This window comes from Lagenorhynchus albirostris, chromosome 13 (assembly GCF_949774975.1).
Source record: "Lagenorhynchus albirostris chromosome 13, mLagAlb1.1, whole genome shotgun sequence".
Taxonomy (NCBI): Eukaryota; Metazoa; Chordata; class Mammalia; order Artiodactyla; family Delphinidae; genus Lagenorhynchus; species Lagenorhynchus albirostris.
Window position 1 is genome coordinate 13,792,216 of NC_083107.1, and position 23,387 is coordinate 13,815,602.

At 45.0% G+C, this 23,387-nt stretch overlaps 2 protein-coding genes across 10 annotated transcripts in view; one reads left to right on the plus strand and one right to left on the minus strand.

Annotated features, from left to right (window-relative positions):
• REEP1 (receptor accessory protein 1) overlaps positions 1–8,907 on the plus strand; it is a 110,619-nt gene extending 101,712 nt beyond the window's left edge. For 6 of the 9 annotated variants that reach the window (XM_060170142.1, XM_060170144.1, XM_060170143.1 and 3 more), the window contains 3 exons: positions 3,692–3,843; positions 5,823–5,890; positions 6,946–8,907. In XM_060170142.1, coding sequence (XP_060026125.1) covers positions 3,692–3,843; positions 5,823–5,890; positions 6,946–6,967 — 242 coding nt within the window. In that variant the 3' untranslated portion in view covers positions 6,968–8,907. Of the gene's footprint in view, positions 1–3,691; positions 3,844–5,822 lie in introns of all 9 variants that reach the window. The other 3 variants (XR_009544254.1, XM_060170148.1, XM_060170149.1) reach the window with 3 other exon arrangements.
• Positions 8,908–12,084: 3,177 nt separating this feature from the next.
• MRPL35 (mitochondrial ribosomal protein L35) lies at positions 12,085–22,919 on the minus strand. The gene is made up of 4 exons (XM_060170150.1): positions 22,840–22,919; positions 16,060–16,249; positions 15,272–15,416; positions 12,085–12,430 (listed from the first exon to the last, which is right to left on the minus strand). Exons 1-4 carry the CDS (start codon positions 22,880–22,882, stop codon positions 12,242–12,244), a joined length of 567 nt encoding a protein of 188 aa, XP_060026133.1. The 5' UTR covers positions 22,883–22,919; the 3' UTR covers positions 12,085–12,241.
• Between the last annotated feature and the right edge of the window lie 468 nt (positions 22,920–23,387).

A 23,387-nucleotide genomic window follows, 5' to 3' on the forward strand; every position in this document is an offset into this window, starting at 1 on the left:
TTTCTGTGCTTCTGTTATTCTCTCTCTCTCTCTCTCCCGCTCATACCTACCGCCCTTTCTCCCCTCTTTTCTCTCTACCTGCCTTAATGTTACATAGAGCTGAAAACTGAATTCTATTACTGCTTGAAATTACTCATAGAGGTGGGGGTTTTTTTCCTTTTTCTAAAAAAAATCAAGTGTATGGGACATATAAAAAGCAGAGTCATCTCTTTATCCTCTCTATTAAAAGAAAGAGAGAATTGCATCTTTCTTGAGGGTGGCCCCGCGGCAGTTTCTTTCCGCAGCAGCCGGAGCCGTCAGAGGTTTGGAGCGCGGGCAGAGAGTGAGCGTGTGTCCGTGTGTGTATACCTGTGTGTGTGCACGAACACTCACACGTGTGTGTGAGTTTCATCCCCAGAGGTCCTTCCCTAACAGAATATTCTCTTCTTTCTCCTCGGTGGCTGTCGGGGACGCTGATGTGAGTGTTCCAGATGGGCGTGCTCTCCTCCAGATGCCTTTGCTGACTTTCGTGAACGGCTCCCACTAACGTGTGCTGCGGGGGAGTCTTTGCTAACCCGGGGTGTTTGCTGCACTGGTGGGATGGGTGGGGGGCCCGGGGCTCCTGCAGAAGGATCAGCTCGGCCTTGGAGGGCTGGGAGTTTCTCCCTCCCTGGCCTCTCCACGGAGAGAAGAGGTGCAGCTTCTTCCTAGCCTGCTGTAGACATGTTTGCTACTACGGAACGTCCGTCAAGGCCACACACTCACTCCCCTGCTGTGGAAAGTAAGGGCGACCCCTGTCCTTTCCTAGAGGCCGCGCAGCCTCGGGCACCACGGTCAGCTCTGCGGGCTCAAGGCCTTGGCTGCCGGTTCCTTGAGATTTGGAGGTGGTTGTGGCCATGACCTTGCATGAGATGTTCCTCATACAAGTTGTCTTCAGGAGCCGTCAGAGTATTAAGGTGTGGGCAGCAGTACCCTTCTGGGTGAGAACCTGTTCAGTCACCAATTCTATTTGGATCTACAGGGAGAGGAGTGCTGGGGCCCACCATCGAATTTTCCGCCCAGCCACTCACCTTCGTCCCGGTGCCCATCTTGGTGGGACCAGGTTCTGTGGGGTTTATATCTTCATTTATACGCCTCCCTGTTCCACAAAGGATTTAAGTCTGGTTGTGGAAATACAGATGATAAATTGGACCAACTAAGAAAAATGAAGCTTGAGAGAAAGGGAATAGGCAGGTAAGATGGAGTCAGAGTGAGAAGAAAAGTTTAAGTGCATGTCACAAAGTCACAGACTGTCCAAGATGCTGGGCTTCCTGGCAGCCAGTGCAAAGAGGGAAACGCAGTTCAGAGATTCAGTGTCCCAACACGGTAGCCAGCCGGAAGCTCAGAGGCTCAGCTTGTCCACAGTGGTTATTCTCACGGGTCCCGAGAGTCAGGCAGAACATTACAAACAACATTCTTGGCAAAGCCCCTCCGTGAACACAGTAAGCAGTAGGATTCTTCTCTTTTTAGCAGGTTCTCTCTGTGGCTTCCATCCGAAGCTACTTCCAGCCCCCAAGCTGCCCACACGAACCTCCTTTGCTCCCCACCTCTGCTGAGTTGAATGATTGTTTTCTACTCCTGCCTGGATATCTGGGTTCCCCTTGATCCGTCACTTCTAGTGGGCCAGAGGGTCACTTCTTTTCTACTCTTTAGTCCATGCTCAAGGATGCAGAGGAGAACAAACTCGAAACCATTTTTGTTTCAGTCCTGAGATAGTCGTTGTTGTTGTTGTTATTATTACTCTTATTATTTTGGTAACGTGTGGGTTCATGGCTCAGAATCCAGACCACGTGAGCAGGCTGAATTGAGGATGTTTTGGTGACTCTGGGCTGCCCTCTGAACCCCAGAGCGATCGGTACAGAGAAAGCCCTGGCCCCGGATTTAGAGGGGACCACGTGTGCAGAGGCACAGACTCAAACCGGTCCCCTACCCGTTCTCAGGATGTGGGGCTCTGTGCTGGGGCGGACGGAGCTGGCCAGGCTGCTTCTGCAGTTTCTGGCCTGGCCTGAGAGCTTTCGGGCCTGGGCTGGCCTGTCTCTTTTTCCTCCTGTCAGGTGTCCAGAAGGAATGTCCTTGTGATAGGTGTCGAGTTCTGATTTGGGACAGGAGCCAAGCCCTCTGAAAGGATGTCAGGTCTCCATCTCGGTTAGTGGACCAGCAGCCACTGTGGGTACAACCCCGGGGTCAGGTGCTCCGAGGGGCCCAGGAGGATCAGCCATAGCTCAGGATGCTTTCTGTGGGGCTGAGGCAGTGAGACGGACGGACAGGAGAACCAGGGTGCGCAGCACAAGCCATGTGGTACACATCCCAAGCCCCGCTGGGAGTAGAGAGGCAGGCAGGACCGGAGCATTCAGGGAGGGCTCCCTGGAGTTGCCAGCCTTCGTGTTCCTCGGTCCTAAGGATGCAGCTGATTTGGCCAGGGGAAGGGACCAGAGGGAACCTAAACCCGGAGGAGACAGGCTGGGGGATGCACTGGAGCAAAAAACGCAAAGGAAGTTTAATGATCTCGGGCTCTTACTCAGGTGCTGTCTGAGCAGGTTTCTCCTAGCCTACGATTCAGCTTTGAAATCCGTGGTTAAGGCAGCTCTGCTCTCGTGCTGCCCCCTGCCGGCTATTGGGAGTATAGCAGCAATGACCCGGAAAGCGGCTCGAGATTAGGCTTCCGCTGTTAGTTTTACTAAGCCCACACCGGGTGCTGTTATTCCCCTTTTGGTAGAGAGAACACATTTGGTGGCTGAAAATGTTTTGGGGAGAAGTAGCAGGGTGTCCCAGAAAGAGCTCTGGTTTTTATCTGCAGGCCTTGGGGTGGTCGGACCAGGTGATCTGAGGGCCCCCTGGCTGTGCATTAAAAACAATATACGAAGCCTAGGAAGATGTGTCTCTGGGTGTCAGATAAACTGGGTGTGGGCAGGAAGTATTTTACGTCTCGACTGAGATAGGACCACATGGCCAGATGACATGGAATATGCTCAGCATTGAACATTGCAAAAATACCGTGCACTCAGTGACATGAGTCCATTCTGGTGCTCTCCCTGGGGATTAGTCACGGCAGACCAAAACAGGAGTCCTGCTGTCGTTTGGGAGGGGAGGACTGCTGCTAGATTCTCCTTCCACTAGGCTCCTCTGCTCCTCTAGGACTTGGCCTTTGAAATGAAAAATCTACATAGCTTTGCTGAAGGTTCTCTTTGAAGGCTTCCTGTCGCTTAAAGAATGCTTGGAGCTGAATGTGCAAGTGTAATGAAGGCGCTGTCAGCATCGCTGGTTTGTATTATAGAAAACTGTGCTATTCCTCTCCAGAGGTCACTGCCACCATCTTTCCTAGAGATTCTTTCCCGGAGCATTCTTCTGGTATGGCCTCACAGCTCTAAGCTGCAGGGTTAGACATGTCTCAGTTAAGGCAGCGCTGTCCCCACCTCCCCTGGTAGCCTATCAGTAGATTCTGAACCCTGTGCCCGTTCCCATGCACGGCGCCTGACCAGTCTCACAGTTGCAATGATCCTGGATCCTCTGCAGTATCGCTGGAGGGTACCGGGGCCTCGGCTCTCCTAACCGGCCTGGCTTGCCGTGCTGTGTGCCTAACTTTGACCTTGCGTGCCCTTCTTCGCTCCTTTCTACACTGATCCCACCTCGCTGTACTTTGTCTCCTCTGCGTAGATTGTAAATGGACATTCAGTGGTTGAGGGGGATGTGAATGAGGGTGGTGTGAAGGCATGGGAGCCTCACCAGGTCCAAAACCCATTGGCGTTTTCCGATGATGATGAGGAAGACCTGCTGGATTTCATGTACAAGTATAAAGCGCCTCGAAGGACGGAGTTCCCCCTGGAGGTACACGGTGTTGGGGGCTGCGGGGTGGAGCGTGTGTTTGCACAAAGGGCTCTGCCCTGGAGAACTGGGGCTCCCGGGGGCAGCATCTCTTCGGGCACCCAACGCCTCCGGGGTGCCTGGGGCGGGGAGACCTCCCTGCATCAAACAGGCAGGACAAGCCACTAGGTAGCGTCCAGCTACTTGCCAAGGGGTAAAAAAGACCCTACTACTTTTATTTGGAAATAGGAGAGGTGAGATAGTGCCTAGGGATTAAAAAAACAAACAAAAAACCCAACTACCAACCTAAGGTGATGTGTGAATGAAAAGCAACCAAATGAGTGTTTTGGAGGAAGAAAAACTCAGAATGTGTCATATGACAAGTCTTTATAAATAAAGCGTGTTCATCCCTGTATCTCCATGACACAGCGTAGTGCCTGGTACAGCACGGATGTTCATAAAATGTTATACAAGGGGCACAGCCCTTCAAAATGACCAAGACAATACACTTGATGTGTGTGCTCTTGCCAGTTGTAGATGCAGATGGAGTTTTGGCAGCAGGAGGGCCAAGCCTAGAGCCTCAGGGCCTTGCTCTGTGCAGGGTCACCAGCCTTGGGCTCGGGTGCAGGGCCCGCAGAATCGGGGGACCCCAGAGTCTTCCTCGCTGTCCCGTCACATCTCCCCCCCTTCCCCTTCCCCTGAACACTGCGGCCTGAGAGTCCATCTGAGGCAAGTTGGGAGTCCCCCTGCCCACAGAGCAGAGACCCTTGTGAGCCTCAGGTGAGGCAGTGCACGGAACGCTGCCCTCCTTCCCGGAGGGCAGGGAAGGTGCCCGAACCATCCCAGGTCCTGAGGCTTTGTGCCTTTTTGCTTTTGTTTTTGTACAGCTGCGCAAGCTGCTTTACTGTTTATGGTTAATCTGCTTGAGGCAGATCCCTAAAACAGGTTTCACCCATTCTTTTCTTACTGTGTCCAGAGGTGGCTGGTAAACATTTCCTAGTCGCAAAGGTGTAGCGTGAGGACTCAGGATGTGGAAGGCCAGAGCCTTCCGTTCCTGCTTCTTTCTCTTCTGCTTCCCTTCCGTGTGCCCACTGGGCACCAAGCTCCTTGCTGGGAAACGGTGGTGAACTCGGCCCTGCTCCCAGGGAGCCACAGTGTGGCAGGGGACACAGTGCACAGAGCAGGCACGCCCCCGCGTGGGCGCAAAGTCCTCTGACGCCCTGTCACGTGCTAAGCAATGTGAGAACCAAGGAGCCGATCCTGGCTGTGAGTGGGCCATGTGGGTGGATGGAGAAGGGAGGAAGGACCTCTGGTCAGAAGGGATGGAGGTATGAAAGGGCAGTGTAGAAAACGAAGCTGAGTACAGAGTTGGGGCCAGTTGTGAACCCCCTTGAGTGCTATGCTAGAAAATATTTCCCTTTTCTTTTATTGTGATCCCCTGTGATTTGTGTGTCCCATGGAAGGAGGGGTCCCTTGATAGCCATTTGTAGGGAAGATGAAGTGGAACCCTTCATACTTAAAGGCAGTGTTTCCTCTGTTGTGTGGTTTGCTGTGCATGAAGGGATTTCACCTCCAGAAAGAGGACTGGAAATTTGGTGATGGAAATTTGAAGCACGTACCAAGTAACACGAGGCTGGTTCCCAGGGAAGAGATGGGGAGGTCTTTCTGCTGAGTCATTTGGTAAGATCATTTTGCTCTCAAGGCAGAAACAAGATGTGTCATCCTTCTGTGTAGCCATTCACTTGGGAGATCCAGGGACTTAGGAGAACATGAAGAGGGAGGCGCCGGGCTCAACTGGCTCAGCTTCATGGCGATGCTTGGGCTGTGACTCCGATTCCTACTGTGCACACTCCGAGTGGGCCCCCAGCCGCACCAGCCTCTTCACACACGCGTGCATTTGACCAAAGGAGCTGGAGTCTCAACACAAACCCAGCCGGGTGCTGTCCTCGAAAGCTTCCATGCTATGCCAAATTGAGGGGTCCTTTTTCTGTTTCTTCTACCAGGCACCGCCTAGAATCCTTCGATCTCGCTTCAGGAAGAAAAGTACCTCATCCTCGGCCACTGAAACCACGTGAGTGAGATGAGCCAACAGCACTGGATCCACAGAATGTTTCTTCTCTGCCTTAAAGAGCTATTTATTCACTAATAACATAGAAACCCGCAGGCTGGTGTGCTGAGCGTGCAGCCTCGGACACGGCCTTTCCTCTCTCCCCTGTTCCATTTGGAAGAGTTTCTCTTCCCCCCTCCTTTTCTTTCTTTTGCTGGGGAGAGGCTAAAGGGAAAGGTAGTGTGCCGGGGGTCAGCAGTTTTCCACAACTGGACCGGCGTACAGACAGCAGTGTTTTAGAAATAGAAGAGAATCGCCCCCACTGCTGGGATGCACATTTGTCATTTCTTGGTCGCATACTTCGTTTTTAGTCCTGTATATGCAAACAAGGCAATTTGCTTTTTAACTTCTTTTTGTTCTTGGTACTAGTACTTTGGACTACAATGTACATATTTATGGCTTTTGGCTTAAGATAGTGGACTTGCAAGGGCTGCCAGAGGTTCTGATGTGGAAGAAAACTGCAAAAGCAGAAGTGTAAAAAATTATCTTGATTCTAGAGGATGTCTCAGATGTGCTTATGAAGCTTCCAAATACACCTCGAGTACAACATCCCTCTTCCTGCAGGGCGATGGTCCATATCCTTCAGACAGTCAGTCAACAGACCAGAGGGAAGTTTAGAATGAAGAGAGGCAACACTTTAGTGACAGGTGTGAGTGTAACGAAGACAGGGGAACAGCCTAGAATAAGAGAAAAGTCACAGGAAGCTTGTCTCTCCCATGGATCCAGGATTAGGAGCTTCTGAATCCTTACAGGGGATTTATCATTGTCTTAGGCTGGAGCCTCGCCCTTGGTAAAACTCCTCTCGGGCGTGTAGACTTACAGAGCTGTTGTAAGGAATCATCTTGAGTGGTTCAAAAGTGCTTGACGATGAATGTGTCTCCATAATAGGACCCAGTGCTGTGACTGATTTCCCCAGGTAGAGGAGCCCACAGTGGGAGCGCCTCGTTTCAGGAAACACTAAGCGAAAACCAACCCATCCACCCAAACAAAAGCAACCCTGCGATCATGCTTTGTTTCAGATACGCGGTAAAGTACATCTGAGACACCTGGGTAACAGTCCAAACGCTGGGTTCTAGAAAGGTTTCAGAGGTCGAGACCTTCATGGATGTGACTGGCTCCCCAGCTCACGGGCAGCTCTGGCTCATGCCCTCTGTTCCTCTCCTGGCCTGTGCAGAATGTGAACCAGAGATGTCGCACGCTCATGGGCACTCGTACTTCATACAAGCCCGCATCGCTTAGGAAGAGAACAAATCACTGTCTGAGGGAACTCCCTGCTTAGACTGAGAATTTTATCTGAAAAGAAGAATCTGGTTTAAATAGCATTTTGGTCTGAGGCAGCTGCTCTGGTAGAGCTGAGCCTAAATGTAGGACTCATATACTTACGCTTAGAGTTGGTGTTTCCTTTCAGTGTGATGCATGCAGTGGTCACAACCCAGTTACTTATAATACTTGGATTGTGTTTGTTCATAGATAGGCCCTGAACACTAGAGAGTGTTATGTACCACATAGAACCTACTGTCAATCAGCTATAAACAGGCCCAGTTAAAGACTGAGCTACACAAACACACATCAGTCTTTGCTGGTGACACATTGGCTGGATCTTAGCCACCTCCGAGAGGGTTTTACTTGAAGTTGCTTGTTACCAGATGTGCATATTTAAATCCCTTTTCCCCACAATGCCTCTGAAGGTGACTTTGTAATTTACAAAAGGATTTAGGAAAATAAACCTAAAAGCAAATTTGTGGTTCAGAGGGCAAACAGAGGCTGTCTGTTCATTGTCTGTGCCCCACACCCACCAATACCTAAACCCCCGAGGGAAGACAGAAAACCTGTTTTCTTCAAGCTCACTGAATAGTTTCAGACAGAGGAAAAATATACGCTTTAAAATGTATTTACCTGTCATTGGGAGTACCCAGAATTATCAGAAACAAAAGCAAAAAAAGCTTAACTCATTAAGCAGCTTTCTAGCAATTTTTTTTTTTTGCCAAAGTAATAAATGCCTTTAGCAGCAGAGATTAAAATCCTATTGTGAACAAGCTATAGTTTCACCATTTTACAATGGAGAGTTTTAACATACGGGCTATGAAGTTTGCACTCAACTATGCCAAAAACAAGTTTGAAGCACTCTACTCTCAGACATGCTGTATTAGTTCTCATTTAAGATTTAAAAAATATAAAGGTATCCAAACTGCTGTCTTAATGTAACTATTTTTCCTTCAAGTGTTGGTTAGGGAGTTGGATTCCCTCTTAAAAACACCCACTGTACAACTGAGAGCAGCTGTCATATTTCTGGCAAAACATGTTTACTTATCCAACAAGCTGTGTTTTTGTGTGGACTGACGTAAAATGTGAATGCCTCAAAGTGTACAAGTAGTGATGTGGAGTTCTGTCTAGAGGATAAAACTGAATGTTTTTAATTGGCTGATTTACAGACACAGGCTGTTTACAAAATGCTAGCTGGAAAGTCTGTACTTTTCATGTAGTAATTTTCGGTTCTTTGCTATTGAGCACCTGTTCTGTTTCTGAGAAGATGAGACGTGGTATTATACTTATAAACTGGAGAGTTAGGCATAATCCCTCCTGGCTTTATGTGAATAGCTTGCTCACTTCGCTGGCCTCTGAAATGTATGTTCTCTGTAGTATACTGTCCATGTGTCTGTGATAACAGTGCTTGTCAACCACGACCACCACCGAGTACCTTCCTAGTTGTTCACCTTGCACAGTATTGGAAATGGTAAAGGATGTGTGTTTCATTCACAAATGGCACACACGCAGAGAGCTGGCATTCTGGACGGTGACTGTGTACACTTGCCCTTGGTTTATTTCTGTAATCCCCATAGAATGATCTGTAATCAAATAGTATACTGAACTGTGCATCAAAGGGATGTAAAGTTACAGTACTCCAAAGGTTGAAGTTCTGCTGTTTTGTTATAATGCCTGATATATATCTTGAATAAAGTCTTAACCTTTTTCTTTTAAAAGACATCTTTGTAATGTTGGGCTTTTGAGGAAAGAGAAAATACTTAAAAAAAAAGTATTCGTCAGCAAGGATTAGAAGCTGAGTACTCAGCCACTAACTGGCCTGGTGCCTGGTGACTTGGCTCCGTGCCTACTGCACAGAATTGTTGCAAAGAGAAAAAAATTAATTGGTATCTGTGCTTTGAAAACCAGTTGATCACATAAATATAAATCTGGTACTATGTTTGTCTTACATTTTTAAAGGTCGCCAGTGGAAACCAGGTAGCTGTGAAAACAGGGTAGTTCATCTGCAAGGCAGTTTTAATTCTGCAAACAGACCTTTGGTCTGTTGCTTTCCTTCTAGGAACCTGTGTCCTCATCGGCAAATGCAGGAGAAGGGATGCAGGTCAGAAGAGGGCGGGGCACATGGAGATGCACTGGGAGTTATGGATGCCCTTAATGCCACTGCAGCCCTTGCCTTTAAGATATAAACGGGTACATGGACTTCCCTGGCGGTCTGGGGGTTAAGACTCTGCGCTTCCACTGCAGGGGGCGCGGGTTTGATCCCTGGTTGGGGAAGGTCCCACATGCCGCGTCGTGCGGCCAAAAAAAACAAAAACAAAAACCCCCCAAAGAAAGACTTGGAAACTCAAAATCTGAAACGTCACAATGAAACCCTCATTTTCTTTGCCTTTATAGTCCTATGTGTTTGACGCGAGGACTGTAAGGCATAGCAGCAGCAGGTGAAGAAGACGATAGAGGACTGAAAGAAAGAAGAGATGCAAAGCAAGGCTGAAAACCCACTCGTTAATCATTTCCTGAGCCAAGTCCAATGTCAACAGAACTGATATTAACCAGGTTAAGAGCTGACAAATAACAGAAAAGCAAAGTTATAAAATTTAAAAGCTGACTTGGTTCAGTGTCATAAAGAAGTAGTTAGTATTTCTGGTGCTAGATTACAGTCACTTGTTGATTTTGATGTGAATTTTCATATGTTGTTAGAAGCCTTGGGGAAATACACAGGATTCCAAGGAGATGGGACCCGGGTTCTGTGACTTACTAGTTGTATTTTGGGTAACGTATTTAACCTTCTGTGAGCTTCAGTTTCTGCAAATCTAAACTAGGGACAGATAATATCTCCCTTGCAAGGTTGGTATGAGGGTTAGCCGTCTTGTGGATCCATGCTGGGATGTAGTAGGTGTTAAATAAATTCCACTTTTACGTATACTTGAATGTCATTTAGATAGACCCTTTAATGTAATAAGATGTTCTGTTGTCAAACTATAAAATCAATGTAGATGATAAGCCCTGCTACCCATAAAACAAAAATTACATGTATGAAAATTCCCTTTCCCCTAAATCATGTGCCTGTCAGCCCTTCCACTTCAGTCCATCTCTGGCTGCTGGGGCCTTAGCCAGCCCTTGTCTCTACCTCTCCTGCCCCTGGCCTAGAGGGGAAACCAAGGTGCTCTGAGGCCCACAGACCCCGTTGTCCACGTTGCACTAAGAAGTCACGGAGGTGGTAGAAAAGGCTCCTCCTCAGCTTCTTCGGGCGCCAGATCCATCCCGCTTCCAAGGGTGAATGGAAGAGGTGAGGAGCCAGGCAGGTGAGAAATGATGTGGAGGCCTTGTGAGGGACTGGCTTCTGCTACCTCAGAAGCAGGAGGAAATGAAAACCCATGAAAACAGAAAGCCATTCCATGCGTCAGGTTCTTGAGATTCTCGTCTCGAATCAAATGTGTGTTCTTTATTAACTGGTCCCATAAACAGACACACACTTGGCCTTGGAGTTTTAGAACACTCTCTTGTCACCCTTTTTCCTTTTAGTGAACACACACTGGTTTCAAGGAGTTCCTCCAATAATCCTAGTCTGACATGCCACAGAATTCCAATTTGGTTATCTTTTTCTTAATCTGTTAATAGAGGAACGGCATCTTATCATCACCAACTATTATATTAAAGGATCTGAAGCAGTAATTGAGGCATAATTGTATTTAATAATGGTTTTTCAACCCGTCAAAATGCTCTGCTCTTTGAAAATGCTTCCCAGAGATTCTGACGGGACAGCGGAGAACCACTGCCCTAGACTGTAAGCATCCTGAAAAGCTGAATTTTCCTCAGCGCCGCTTACCTGACCCTCTTCATGTGAGCAATGCTTAACTTCTGCATCGTTCCTAAACATGACTGAGATTACTTTTCCCCTTTAGATTCTACAATGTGTCTTTGGAAAATTTTGGAAAAAGTTTACCCTCACAATTAAAAGTATGAAATCTCAAGTGGATAAATGAACTTTTATAAAATATAGTATCTTTTAATTCTTGGTTAAAAAGTTTTTGTCTCCACTTATACAGCCTCTTTAGCTTCACGAATGGGCACACTGAAAGGCTATTTCATTTACTCTTCTCTCAATGAAAATCCTGTTCCAATAAACTAAGTGAGAACTGCTATGAATGCAGTGAGCCTAGTAGACCAGACGTGTTAGCACCCCAGGCCCACCTCTGAGAGAAAACTGCTCACATAACTATTTTTTGCTCCACGTGGACCTGCTAGCCCAATCAAATGGGCCAGGGTGGGCTCCTGACCTCAGAACAGCCAGTCCCCACACTGGTCAGTGACCCCTGATGAGACCTGGTGTAAAAGGACAAACTGACCCAGTTAGAGTCTCTTTGCAGTTTCTTAGAGACTGGAGATAGGAGCTGAGGGTCACGATGTAGAAAAGTACCTCAAAGGTGCATGCTAGCGTTATTATGGGAAGCAGACACTAAGGGTAAACAAAAGCCGTGAATCAGAGAAGTTGGTGAGGAAAGAGAATGGAGCCAGTGATGTAAAGAGAACTGAGCCCCGTGCATGGCAGACCCCAAGCCTAAAGATCCACCACCTCTGCTGCTGAGGCCCCTGGAGGTGCCTCAGATCCAGCATCACCATGTAATTTCTGCTCTTCCTGAGGCCTGGGGGTTAGTTCTGGGTGGGAGATGGGGGTGTGAGGTGTTCCTGCGTTCCCAGGCACATATCCTTAATAATGTCACACTGCTTGAGCTAACTTGTTAGCTTTACAGTCTTCTTACGTTTGTCCTAACTGGAGATTCCTTGCAACTAAATAAGCCTAATTGGAACGACTGTTTAAGCCATTACCATTTGTTAAAAATAATCAGAATTTAAAATTTCTAGTTCTCTGAACAAATCTGGGAATGTTTAATCCATTAAGTTTTAAAACATTGGTAAGTTTAATGTTGGTACTACATGTTTCCATATCAGTTGGTACAACTTACATCATGTCTTATACTATTTCATCTTTGCAAAGACATCATATACACAAAGATACACATTCAATAACTGGGAAATCATAAAACTTCTGATCTATACTCTCAAGTTTGTTCGGTCATGATACTTCTGATAAAGGTCATCAGCATACCAGTTTCGCCTCTTCCAGAAAGATGTTGTCATTTTATCTAAGAGCTTACTTTGGGTTTTATTGCAGAAGACAAATTCCCTCAAGCGTCTTTTTCTTGCAACCGTCTTCTTCCATAATTTTTTCTTATAACCAGCCTGTTAGATAATATTACAAAGACAATTTAAAACATTATATTATATAGGAAACAACAGCTATGTTAACCACTCATGGTTCATAGGCTCGCTGGAAACAAAGGCTAAACTTTCATAGGGGCTGGTACGTTTTTCAGAAAAATGTGATTCTCAGTGTGGGGGTAGACAGAGAAATCGTGTGTAGTTTGAAAAAGGAATGTTAATAATTTAAGAGTTTTAAAAAGATTATTTAAAGCCACAGCAAATAAAGCTAAATAAATCGTTGTGCTGGTGAAGCACAGGGTAATGATATATAATTGTAACAGCTAAATTTATATGCATTACCTCATTATCTCTTCAACAATCTTCAACAATAGCATACTATTATTCTCATTTTACAGATAAAAGAGAAACAATTAGAGCAGTTAAGCAGCACACTGAGGTCAGAGAATTAATAAGAGCTCTTAACCACTACACTGCTATCTTCCTAAAGTGGAGGATGATGAAGGGAGTACTGGCTAGTTGGTGACACTTATGTTCATTTAAGGGGGCCTAAGTATGACAAAGGCTGAGAAGCAGAGTTCTCAAGTATACTGTGTCATTTATTCTTTTCACACACTGGGGGGACCAGTTTCTACAGTAAGTACTTTTCTAAGGAATAATGACTGCAGGAAAACTATTATTGGGAGTGGTGAAGGAATAATCCATGCATTATTAATTTTGAAGAATTAATTTTTGAAGAAATAGATAATTAGATCGAATATAAAACTATAATCATAGCCTGTTTTATTTTTTTTCTTTTGGCCGTTCTGCACAGCTTGTGGGATCTTAGTTCCCCAACGAGGGATTGAACCCAGGTCCTCAGCAGTGAAAGCGTGGAGTCCTAACCACTGGACCACCAGGGAATTCCCAATCATAGCCTGTTTAAACTAGAAGAGACCTTAGTTGCCACCCAGGTTAATGCTTGGCTACAGTAATTTATAGGAGAGGTGAGACTAGAAACGCAGCTATTGGTAAAAGCATTTGGGTCCTTTCAAACCAAGGGCTCTTTAGGGTAGCACACTAACTGAACAAAACCACAGCTCTTTGCTGAGAAGGTGCCTTGGGGTTTCTGACATGACTTAGTGTCATCACTGTGACCAGCAACTTCTATAGTACAGTGATGCTTAGAAATAAGGAAGGGTCATTTCAGAGTTCTGGCTGTAAAATGCCAGAGATTAGATGGTTACTTCTCATTACTTACAATTCTAAGTTGAAAGAGTCAAAGAAAAATCCCCATATTTGTGTAACAATTTTCTAGTTTGCAAGCCAGTCTGGGTCCCTGTGGATCTCTGACATACAAACAGCTAGTTTGCTGTCCTGCCCATCAACAGCAGAATATCTCCTTTGAAGATTATTCTGTGGAATGTAACCACTGAGAAAATGCTTGAGACTTTTTGGACAATCTGCAAGTTCAGAAATGGAAGGAGGGAATAAGCAATAAAAATTAGGGACACCTGGATGAAACTGTGCTGCAGAAAATACTTTCTGTTTTTATACATTAGTGTAAATTAACCCACCCAGATTTTTGTTTTCTTCTTAAAATTAGATTTTGATAAAGCAGGCCATTCTGCACATGGAATACTTTTGGGGGCCTTGAGCAGGGACTAGGTATTATGACTGGAGAATTCGATCAGGTCATTTATAACAGTGTGAGGGTTTCAGGGCCCAGTAAAAGGGATGTGGAAAGGAAGGCAAGGAAAACCACCCATTTTATTTTATCTAGGGCCAGATGAGGACCTGGAAATAGTTAGTATAACAAAGGGGAGGAAATGTTTCCAATGGTCCAAAATTCATAACTATATGCTGAATTACTTAGTTCAGCTACTTATGGATTACATGAGCTTCTACTGACTAGTGTAGGAAACGACCACAGTATTGTTCCAATGGAGAAGTGAGCTGAGAGTTCCAATTAACTTATTTGTCTACAAATTTAGGACTGTTTATAACAGAGTACCTTTCAAATAGTGAGAAAATGCTACCAATTATCGTATTTTCACAGGGAAACAAATTTTAATCTTTAAAGAATTATTTGTTTGTTAACTCTCCCAAGTAGTAAAAGGGAATTAGGATTTGAAATTATCAAAACTCAAAGGTGTTTTGCAAAACTCTGGTCTTCAGCTGCTTCCTAATTATCACCTACTCTGTTTCCATGAATAATAAGGACATGAATGGAAAAGACCTGCTGCTGTGGGAGAAGACAGAGTAGGAATACTCTGTCAGAGTCCCCCTCTAGAGGCCATGGTCCCCGGCCAGAATAAATATTGGAGTTCTGTCTGATACGATCACCAATCATACACACCAAGAGAAAAACTTACAAAGTCAAATTTAAAACAAGTATATGAGGGGTTAATGTCCCGCCATAAAGAGTAAGCCACCTGGAGAACCCAATCCAAGGTAGGCTGGAAGCTATTCGGTCCCACATCTACACCACGGGACTAAGTCCTTGCTGAAGTCCGCTCCGCTGTTTTAACGCTCTGGGCTTAAACAGAGCCTCCCCACAGGTTATTTACATATCGGGGGCTTCAAAGGGATTCCGGTAATCATCAGACAAGACAGACATGTAAGAGACCTGGGATGAACCTGTCCTGCAGTGAAGACTTTCGCCATTGTGAATAATATTTTGTTATATGAATAGTTAAAAATGTTTTCTTTACATGTATTCACTGACATGAGAGATGCCTGCCAAGCCGGGACTTAAGCACAGCACTGTAAAAGCTGCTGGTAGGATGGGGGGAAGATGTGTCAAGGAACAGGCTGACTTCTGCTTCAGTTTAATCTAACCTCACGCTCCTTTTCTAAGCAAGTAACCGTGTGAAGACTCACCTTTCTCCTTAGCCACAGGCCAGAATGAAGTCGAAGAAACCTATAGATGGCAGCTTTCACAGTCTTTCTCTTGCCTTTTCTTGAACTGTAGTATGTTACAGTTCTGACTGGTGGCTTCAGGACGTTTGGGAGCAAGGGGACCACTCTAAAATATATTGAAAATTTTTTAACTCAGCAATAAGACATTAAAGGATAAAATCCACTTCTGTACTTAGAAATGAAAGCAGCAGCTCCACTGGAATAGAGCTCACTTTCAATAACCATTGTTACTCCAGATGATCCGTGACACTACACGTAAGAATGGCAACTCTCATCAATTTGCAAGTCCTCCATAATCTACCCCCTCAATCCCTGGGAGAGAATTTATTCTGCTGTATTTTAATCACCTGATTCCTTATCCATCTGCCACTAGATTATAAACTCCTTGAGGACTTTAACTTATTTTTAGCTTCGTATCGTTTTTGCCCAGTATGGTGCTGGGCACCCAGGAGTGCTTAACTAAGTATCTGCTGACTGAATAAGCGCCACACGCAGCCGAGCCTTGTAAGTTGAGCATCTTGTTCACCCTCCCACTTCGGCTGACAGCTTCCACCCAGGAAACCACATCTTAGAACATCAGAAGTGGGCCCTGTGTAGTCATCCCTGATGCTGGCATGTATATTCTCCCATCCTTCAGGCAAAGTCTATATAATAAACCGGCAAAGAATATCATCTACTTCTAAGATGTTGTAGGCATGAAGATTTTAGAATTTTTGTCCAAGCATCATGTTTACTGAAATATACTCAACCTATTGAGGACTGTGGCAGTCTGCCCACATGTCAGGTTTCTGACAGATGTGATCAGTCTGGGAGCAGAGGACACAACCAGTGTCTGAATATGACTGAAATGTCGGGAAGACAGTGCAGAACTAAGACAGGCATTCTTGGAGCAGTTTCGATAGGCTGAAGATGCCAAAATACTCAGGGGCCGTAAGATTCCTGGGGAGAGAGAGAGAAGCATATATACTTAATATGACACTCCAAAATACATGTGCAGGGAATTCCCTGGCAGTCCAGTGGTTAGAACTTGGCGCTTTCCCAGCCGGGGCCTGGGTTTGATCCCTGGTCGGGAAATTAAGATCCTGCAAGCTGCGGGGCGTGGCCAAAACAAAAACAAAATCATGCATCCAGATATTTAAAACGAAGTAATGTACCTAAGTGACCAAGTATTGTACGTAATTAATGGGTCCTGAGCATCAGACTCACGTGTGGAGCTTTTTATCCTTATTGAGGTATAGCTTACACATCACAAAATTACCCATTTATGTACAATTCAATGCTTTTTAGTAAATTTAGAGAGTTGTGCAACCATCATCACAGTCCAGTCTGATGTGTCCTAGCTCTACATTCAACAGTAGGGGACAAAAGACATGCAATGTTAATTCCCACCACCAGACCTTACACTGTGAATACACAGAACTCCTGCGCGTACGGAACGGCAAGGCAGAAACACAACAGCTCCTCGGCTCCACAGAGAGACTGCAGGTGGCAGGAGGAGGATTCATAAAGAAAACAGAAGAGGTACTTGAGCTTCCCTCTAGAAAATGAACAGGCCATGAGAGGAGGCACAGAGTCCAGGTAGCATGAACAACGTACGCAAAGGCAAGGAAGCCGAAACAAATCCATGTCGGGAGCAGGGACTGGACCTGCCACAGAGGCTGAGCACTGTTTGCCTGACTATCGGAGATGCCTGGGGAGTAGTGGGTAACAAGGTGGGCAGCTCAGAAGGCAGATCATGGAAGGCCTAGATGTGTGGACTGAACGCAGTCCTCTTTATCAATCCTTCACACTATCACCAGATTCAGAGTCCACGGCTGCAAAGCAGAATCACTCACAGAGCTCTGACTCCACTTGTAAATTCTGAGTGAGGCTAGTGTGGGATTCAAGAATGTGCATGTTGGGCTTCCCTGGTGGCGCAGTGGTTGAGAGTCCGCCTGCCGATGCAGGGGAAAACGGGTTCATGCCCCGGTCCGGGAAGATCCCATATGCCGCGGAGTGGCTGGGCCTGTGAGCCATGGCCGCTAAGCCTGTGCTCCACAACGGGAGAGGCCACAACAGTGAGAGGCCCGCGTATAGCAAAAAAAAAAAAAAAAAGAATGTGCATGTTAACAGAAACAGAGTCACAGATATAGAAAACAATCTATGGTTATCGGGGGGAAGGGGGGGAGGGATAAACTGGGAGATTGGGATTGACATATACACACTACTATATATAAATAATCAACAAGAGCCTACTGCATAGCACAGGGAGCTCTACTCAATATTCTGTAAAAACCTATATGGGAAAAGAATCTAAAACAGCGTGTATATATGTATATGTATAACTGATTCACTTTGCTGTACAGCAGAAAATAACACAACATTGTAAATCAACTATACTCCAATAAAAATTTTAAAAGTAATAATAAAAAAAGAATGTGCACGTTGATAAAACTCCACAGGATGATGGAAATGTCTGAAAAGAGGATTGTGGTAATAGTTGCACAACTCACTACATCAAACTGTACACACAGAGCCTCCCTGGTGGCGCAGTACTTGGGAATCCGCCTGCCAGTGCAGGGGACACGAGTTCGAACCCTGGTCTGGGAAGATCCCACATGCCACGGAGCAACTAAGCCTGTGCGCCACAACTACTGAGCCCACATGCCTAGAGCCCGTGCTCCGCAACAAGAGAAGCCACTGCAATGAGAAGCCCGGGCACTGCAAAGAAGAGTAGCCCCTGCTCCCTGCAACTAAGAAAGCCCGCACACAGCAACGAAGACCCAACGCAGCCAAAAACAAAATAAATTAAAAAAAAACCTGTATGTACAAAACAGGTAATTTCATGGTATGTAAATTATACCTCAATAGTTGGTTAAAAAAAAGCTCCACAGGACTTCCCTGGTGGCGCAGCGGTTGAGAATTCGCCTGCCAATGCAGGGGACACGGGTTCGAGCCCTGGTCCGGGAAGATCCCACATGTTGTGGAGCAGCTAAGCCTGCGAGCCACAACTACTGAAGCCTGCGCACCTAGAGCCTGTGCTCCGCAACAAGAGAAACCACCACAATCAGAAGCCCGCGCACAGCAACGAAGAGTAGCCCCCACTCACCGCAACTAGAGAAAGCCCACACGCATCAACGCAGCCATAAATAAATAAATAAATACTAAATTTATTTATTTAAAAAAAAGCTCCACAGGTGAGTCTGATACTAAGTGAGGGCTTGGAACCACTTTCTTATTGTCCACTGCACTGATTTCACATGACAAATGAGGGGCAGTGTAGAGAAGTGAAATGCCAGTGTTTGAGGCAGACTGGGTTCATATTCTTGCTCTACTACTTACTAGCTGTGTGCCAATGGGCCAGTTAGTTAACCTTTCTGTGCTTCAGTTTCCTCAAATTTAAATGAGGTTAATTATGGGCTTTCCTGGTGGCACAGTGGTTAAGAATCCACCTGCCAAGGCAGGGAACATAAGTTCGAGCCCTTGTCCGGGAAGATCCCACATGCCGCGGAGCAACTAAGCCTGTGCACCACAACTACTGAGCCTGTGCTCTAGAGCCCGCAAGCCACAACTACTAAGCCCATGCACCACAACTACTGAAGCCTGCATGCCTAGAGCCCACGCACCACAACAAAGAGTAGCTTCCGCTTGCCGCAACTAAAGAAAGCCTGCATGCAGCAATGAAGACCCAACGCAGCCAAAAATAACTAAATAAATAAATTTATTGAAAAAAATAAATGAGGTCAACCATGGGCAGGTAATGAGAATTAAATAAGATAAAATATGTAAAGTACTGGGAAGAATGCGTGGCATAGAGAAAACATTTAATAAATGCTAAAAGCAGACAACAGAAAAGAGCTGAGGAATGCTTAACAAAGATGGTATAATGTTAATAGGTGGCAGAAGGAAGATGGAATACTTAAACCCTTATTTTGCCTTTCTCTTCTCCATCAGAGATAACAATTTCCAGTCACCTGGTGACCTAGTGGGTAGGATTCTGGGCTTCCACTGACGTGGCCCAGGTTCAATCCCTTCAAATCTCCAAGTATAAATAATTTATATCTCAAAGAACTGAAACTATTTGCAGACATGATTACAAGCCAGGAGGTAAACTTTGAAAGATTAAGTGAATAGGAGGATTGTAGACAACAAAATGTCCCAATTTTCACAGACCACCGGAGCTTGATATATCTCAATTAAAAAACACAACAAAACTCTCAGAAGTTCTTGGAAACTGCCCCTGAAGGAGGTGAGCAGATGGGAGTCCAGAAATAACTGGGCAAACTACAGGCTTATCTGTAGGAAAAAAAAATGTTAGAATGGATAAATAGAAATGCACAGAAAAAAATTTTTTTTTCTCGTCAACCGGGAGTGAACTGTTACTTGAAAAGAACTTCATTTCACTTTTTGATGTAGTCACCAGCCTGAGAAATCATGAGAATATCTAGACAGTGTATCCTGACTTTAGGAAGGCATGTGAAAAGGTTTCTTATATTCTAAATAAATATAGAAATGTGGGCAGGACAATAAATTAGGTAAATTCCAAGCTGATTGGAAACTGTACTCAAATTAGTTGATTGCTGTTCTCCTGGTGGAAGTGTCTTCCTGGCTTCCTAATTGACTCTTATTTTTCCCCAATTTATATGAAGGTCCTGAAGCTGTACAAGGCATGTTTAGCAAATCTGCATAAAAAACAAGCTGGGAACCATGGCTTATCAACATATTTGTGAAAAGATAGACTGTCTAGACTCAAAGTGATCTCAGTAAAAGGAAAAACAGACCAAAATTAACAAAATGAAACCAGGGATAAACCAACTGAGGTTAGAAAAAAATGGTTCCTGGAACAACAGGAAGGGTGACTGGCTTGAGAGCAGTTTCTGGGAAAATGACTTGGGGGGCTTTAGCCACCATACCGTCTCCTGGACCAACACTGTGATTTAGCTTGTAAAAACCAAAGTCCGTCTTAGACTGTGTTAACCAAGGGCAGCTCACAAATCAAGGGCAGTGTTTAACTGCTCCTTCAGTCTTCTGCCCTCTTTGGGAATTTTAGTACAGACAGGCTTTCTCTTAAACACCCTCTTGTATGGAGAACACTGATGTTTTCATGAAGGAGGTGACACAAAACCAGTTTCGAAGGAGTAAGAGAGGAGGTAGTGGAAACAGGAGGCCAAAAATGGAATATGTGGTACGTAGTACGTTTGGGGAATTACAAATATACCCCTGTGGCAGGAATCAAAGGAACGTGGGGGTAGGGGGAGGTGAGTGTGACAGTGTCTAAACTAGTGGTCTTCAAGGTTTTTTTTTGATCCCATATTCTCTAAATGAATTTTGAAAAATTATGTACCCTTTCACAAAATTTCAGTATCTAAAATTTTAAATAGTTTAAAAAGGATATAATTTCCAGTATATTTCTAAAACTGACATTTAAAAATAAGCTGTCGCACCACTCTTTTAAATGTTTTCAATGGAATCTAAATACCATAGTGAGTTAATACCCGCCTACATCATCAATTGTTAAAAAACAAGGACAATAAATCCAAATTGATGAAAATAAGAACTTTTCATCAAAAGATACGTTAAACAAACTAAAAAGGCAAGCCAGAGTGGGAGAATATATTGGAAACACATTTAAATGAGAAAAGACACACATCCAACACACATAAAGAACTACTATAAATCAGTAAGACAATTCAATAGAAAAATGGGCAAAATATTTGAGTATTTCACAAAAGAAATTCAAATGGTTAACACACATGTAGAAAGGTATTCAGGCTCATTACTTATCAGGGAAATGCTACTCAAACCACAACGAGACACTACTAAATACTCACCAGATAGAAAAAATGTACAGGTCTAACAATACCAACTGTTGATGAGGATGTGGCGCATACAGTGATGGGTGACTTTTTTTTTTTTTTTTTTTTTTTTTTTGCGGTACGCGGGCCTCTCACTGCCGTGGCCTCTCCCGTTGCGGAGCACAGGCTCCGGACGCGCAGGCTCAGCGGCCATGGCTCACGGGCCCAGCCGCTCCGCGACATGTGGGATCTTCCCGGACCGGGGCACGAACCCGTGTCCCCTGCATCGGCAGGCGGACTCTCAACCACTGCGCCACCAGGGAAGCCCGTGCTGGGTGACTTTAAATAAGCACATCACTTTGGCAGCATCAGGCAATACAGAATATATACATATTCCCTGATTCAGCAATTCCACAGCTAGTTTTATATGTATAAACACACACACACACCCCATAGAGAAACTCTGGCACTCATGCACCATGACACAAGGCCAATCAGCTTTGTACCTAACCGCCCCAAAGTGGGAACACCCAAATGCCCATCAATAGTAAAATGCAGAATTGTAGGGTAGTCCCATAAGAGACCATTCTATAGCAATGAGAAAGCATGACAGCTACTTGTAAAATGAATGAATTTCACAAAGAAAAAGAAGACACAAGAGTACATACTATGTGATTCCGTTCATGGAATGTAAAAAAACAGGCAAAACTGAACAATATATTGCTTAGAGATGCACATATAGATCGTAAAACTATTACAGAATAAAAGACAAGGTAATAATAAAAGTGAGGGCAGTGTTTTATGTTTGGTGGAAACGGGCAATTTTGGTTGAAGAGGCACACAGAGGTGAAGGCTCCTGGTACTGTTCTGTCCTGGCCTGGGTGTTAGTTATACCCCATGTTTGCCAGAGTTATTTGTTAAGGTAGTCATGTATGCTATATACATTTTTCTTTATATATTTCACAATTGAAAAATACCCCACATAAACCAGCTCTTCTGTAACAGTTGGAAACTTTACACTTTTTTCTTTCTAGTCTTGTTCCACAGAATTTTATCCTATTTTGTGTGAACGTAATTTACCGATCACCGTAACTTATTTGAACGATCTTTAACTTTTGCAAGAGTCCCTACAGTGAAGGCAACCCTTCACTTCCGTCATCTCTCTCTGTCAAGAAGTCCTTAAGGCTGCCCTAGGGCCGCCACTGAGTGAAGCAAGCAGCCGCACTCCCTGCACGTTGTGTGCATTTCATACAGCCACGCTTACCATACGCCGGGTACTACACGCGGCGCTTTACGTGCTCGAGCTCATTTAGTCCTCAGGTGGATAGTGTTATCCCTATTTTAGAGCCGCAGAATCTGAAGTTCAGAGATATTAAATAACTTTTCAAGGTCAAAGCTCGTGAGTGGCGGATCCTAGCCTCGGTGGGACTTTTCTGTCTTTCTCGCCCCCCACCCGCGCCCTTCTGGTTTGTTTTCTAGGGAAGGCGGAATGGCTAGGAACCGGTAAGGAAGCCAAAACTGCGGGACACCCCGGTTCGCGAGGGTCCAAGAATCTCGGAGATCTCCGGTGCTGGCGGCCGAAGACAGGCCGCCCCGGAGAAAATTCGGAACAAACCTCTGGCCTCATATAACGATCCCCCTCCTTTCTTTGTTTTTTTTTTTTTCCTGTTAACCTCCACGCTAAACGCCCACTCCATCCCGCGCCAGTCCCCCCTTCTGTGAAGGCGTGAATCGAGCTCCTCGCCGCCCACTGACCTGAGGCTGCTCTCACAGTACACGCAAAAGCGGAGGCCGCCATCTTGCCGCCTTGCCTTACGGCAGCCGAATTGGATCTAAAAACTTCAGAGCAAGAGGGCACTAAGGAAAAGTAACCTGGGCGGAGTCGGGGGAAGGGAGTTAAAAACATGAATAAAGGAACGTTGAAGTCTACCTTTATTGAATATCATCTTTATGCCAGGCTGTCCTTCACCGCTGTAAAACAAGTGCCTATAGAATGGTGCCTGGCATATAGTAGGCTCTCAATAAATTCTTACTGAGCATTTGATTGAAAGATGTATTTAAGTACCAGCATATTTGAAACAATTTCTTTTTGCTCATTTCATTAAATTAGTTTGAAAGAATAAAATGTATCCTTCCAAAGCTGGGATATGTTGGGCTAAATTGACAGGAAATAGCAACATTATTAGAATTTTTTAAAAAAATTGAATGCCAACTCTAATCAAATAAATGTAAGTATCCCGAGGACATCAGATACATACACACATTTTTTTTCTCTCTCTCTAATCAATAAGACTGCTATTTGG

Coding starts and splice junctions, on each gene's coding strand:
- MRPL35 (XM_060170150.1), bottom strand. CDS start 22,882: ATGGCGGCCTCCGCTTTTGCGTGTACTGTGAGAGCAGCCTCAG. Junction 15,417..16,059: donor ACTGCCACAGTCCTCAATAG/GTTGAGTATATT, acceptor AATATATTTTAG/AGTGGTCCCCTTGCTCCCAA. Junction 12,431..15,271: donor GCCTGTGGCTAAGGAGAAAG/GTGAGTCTTCAC, acceptor ATTATCTAACAG/GCTGGTTATAAGAAAAAATT.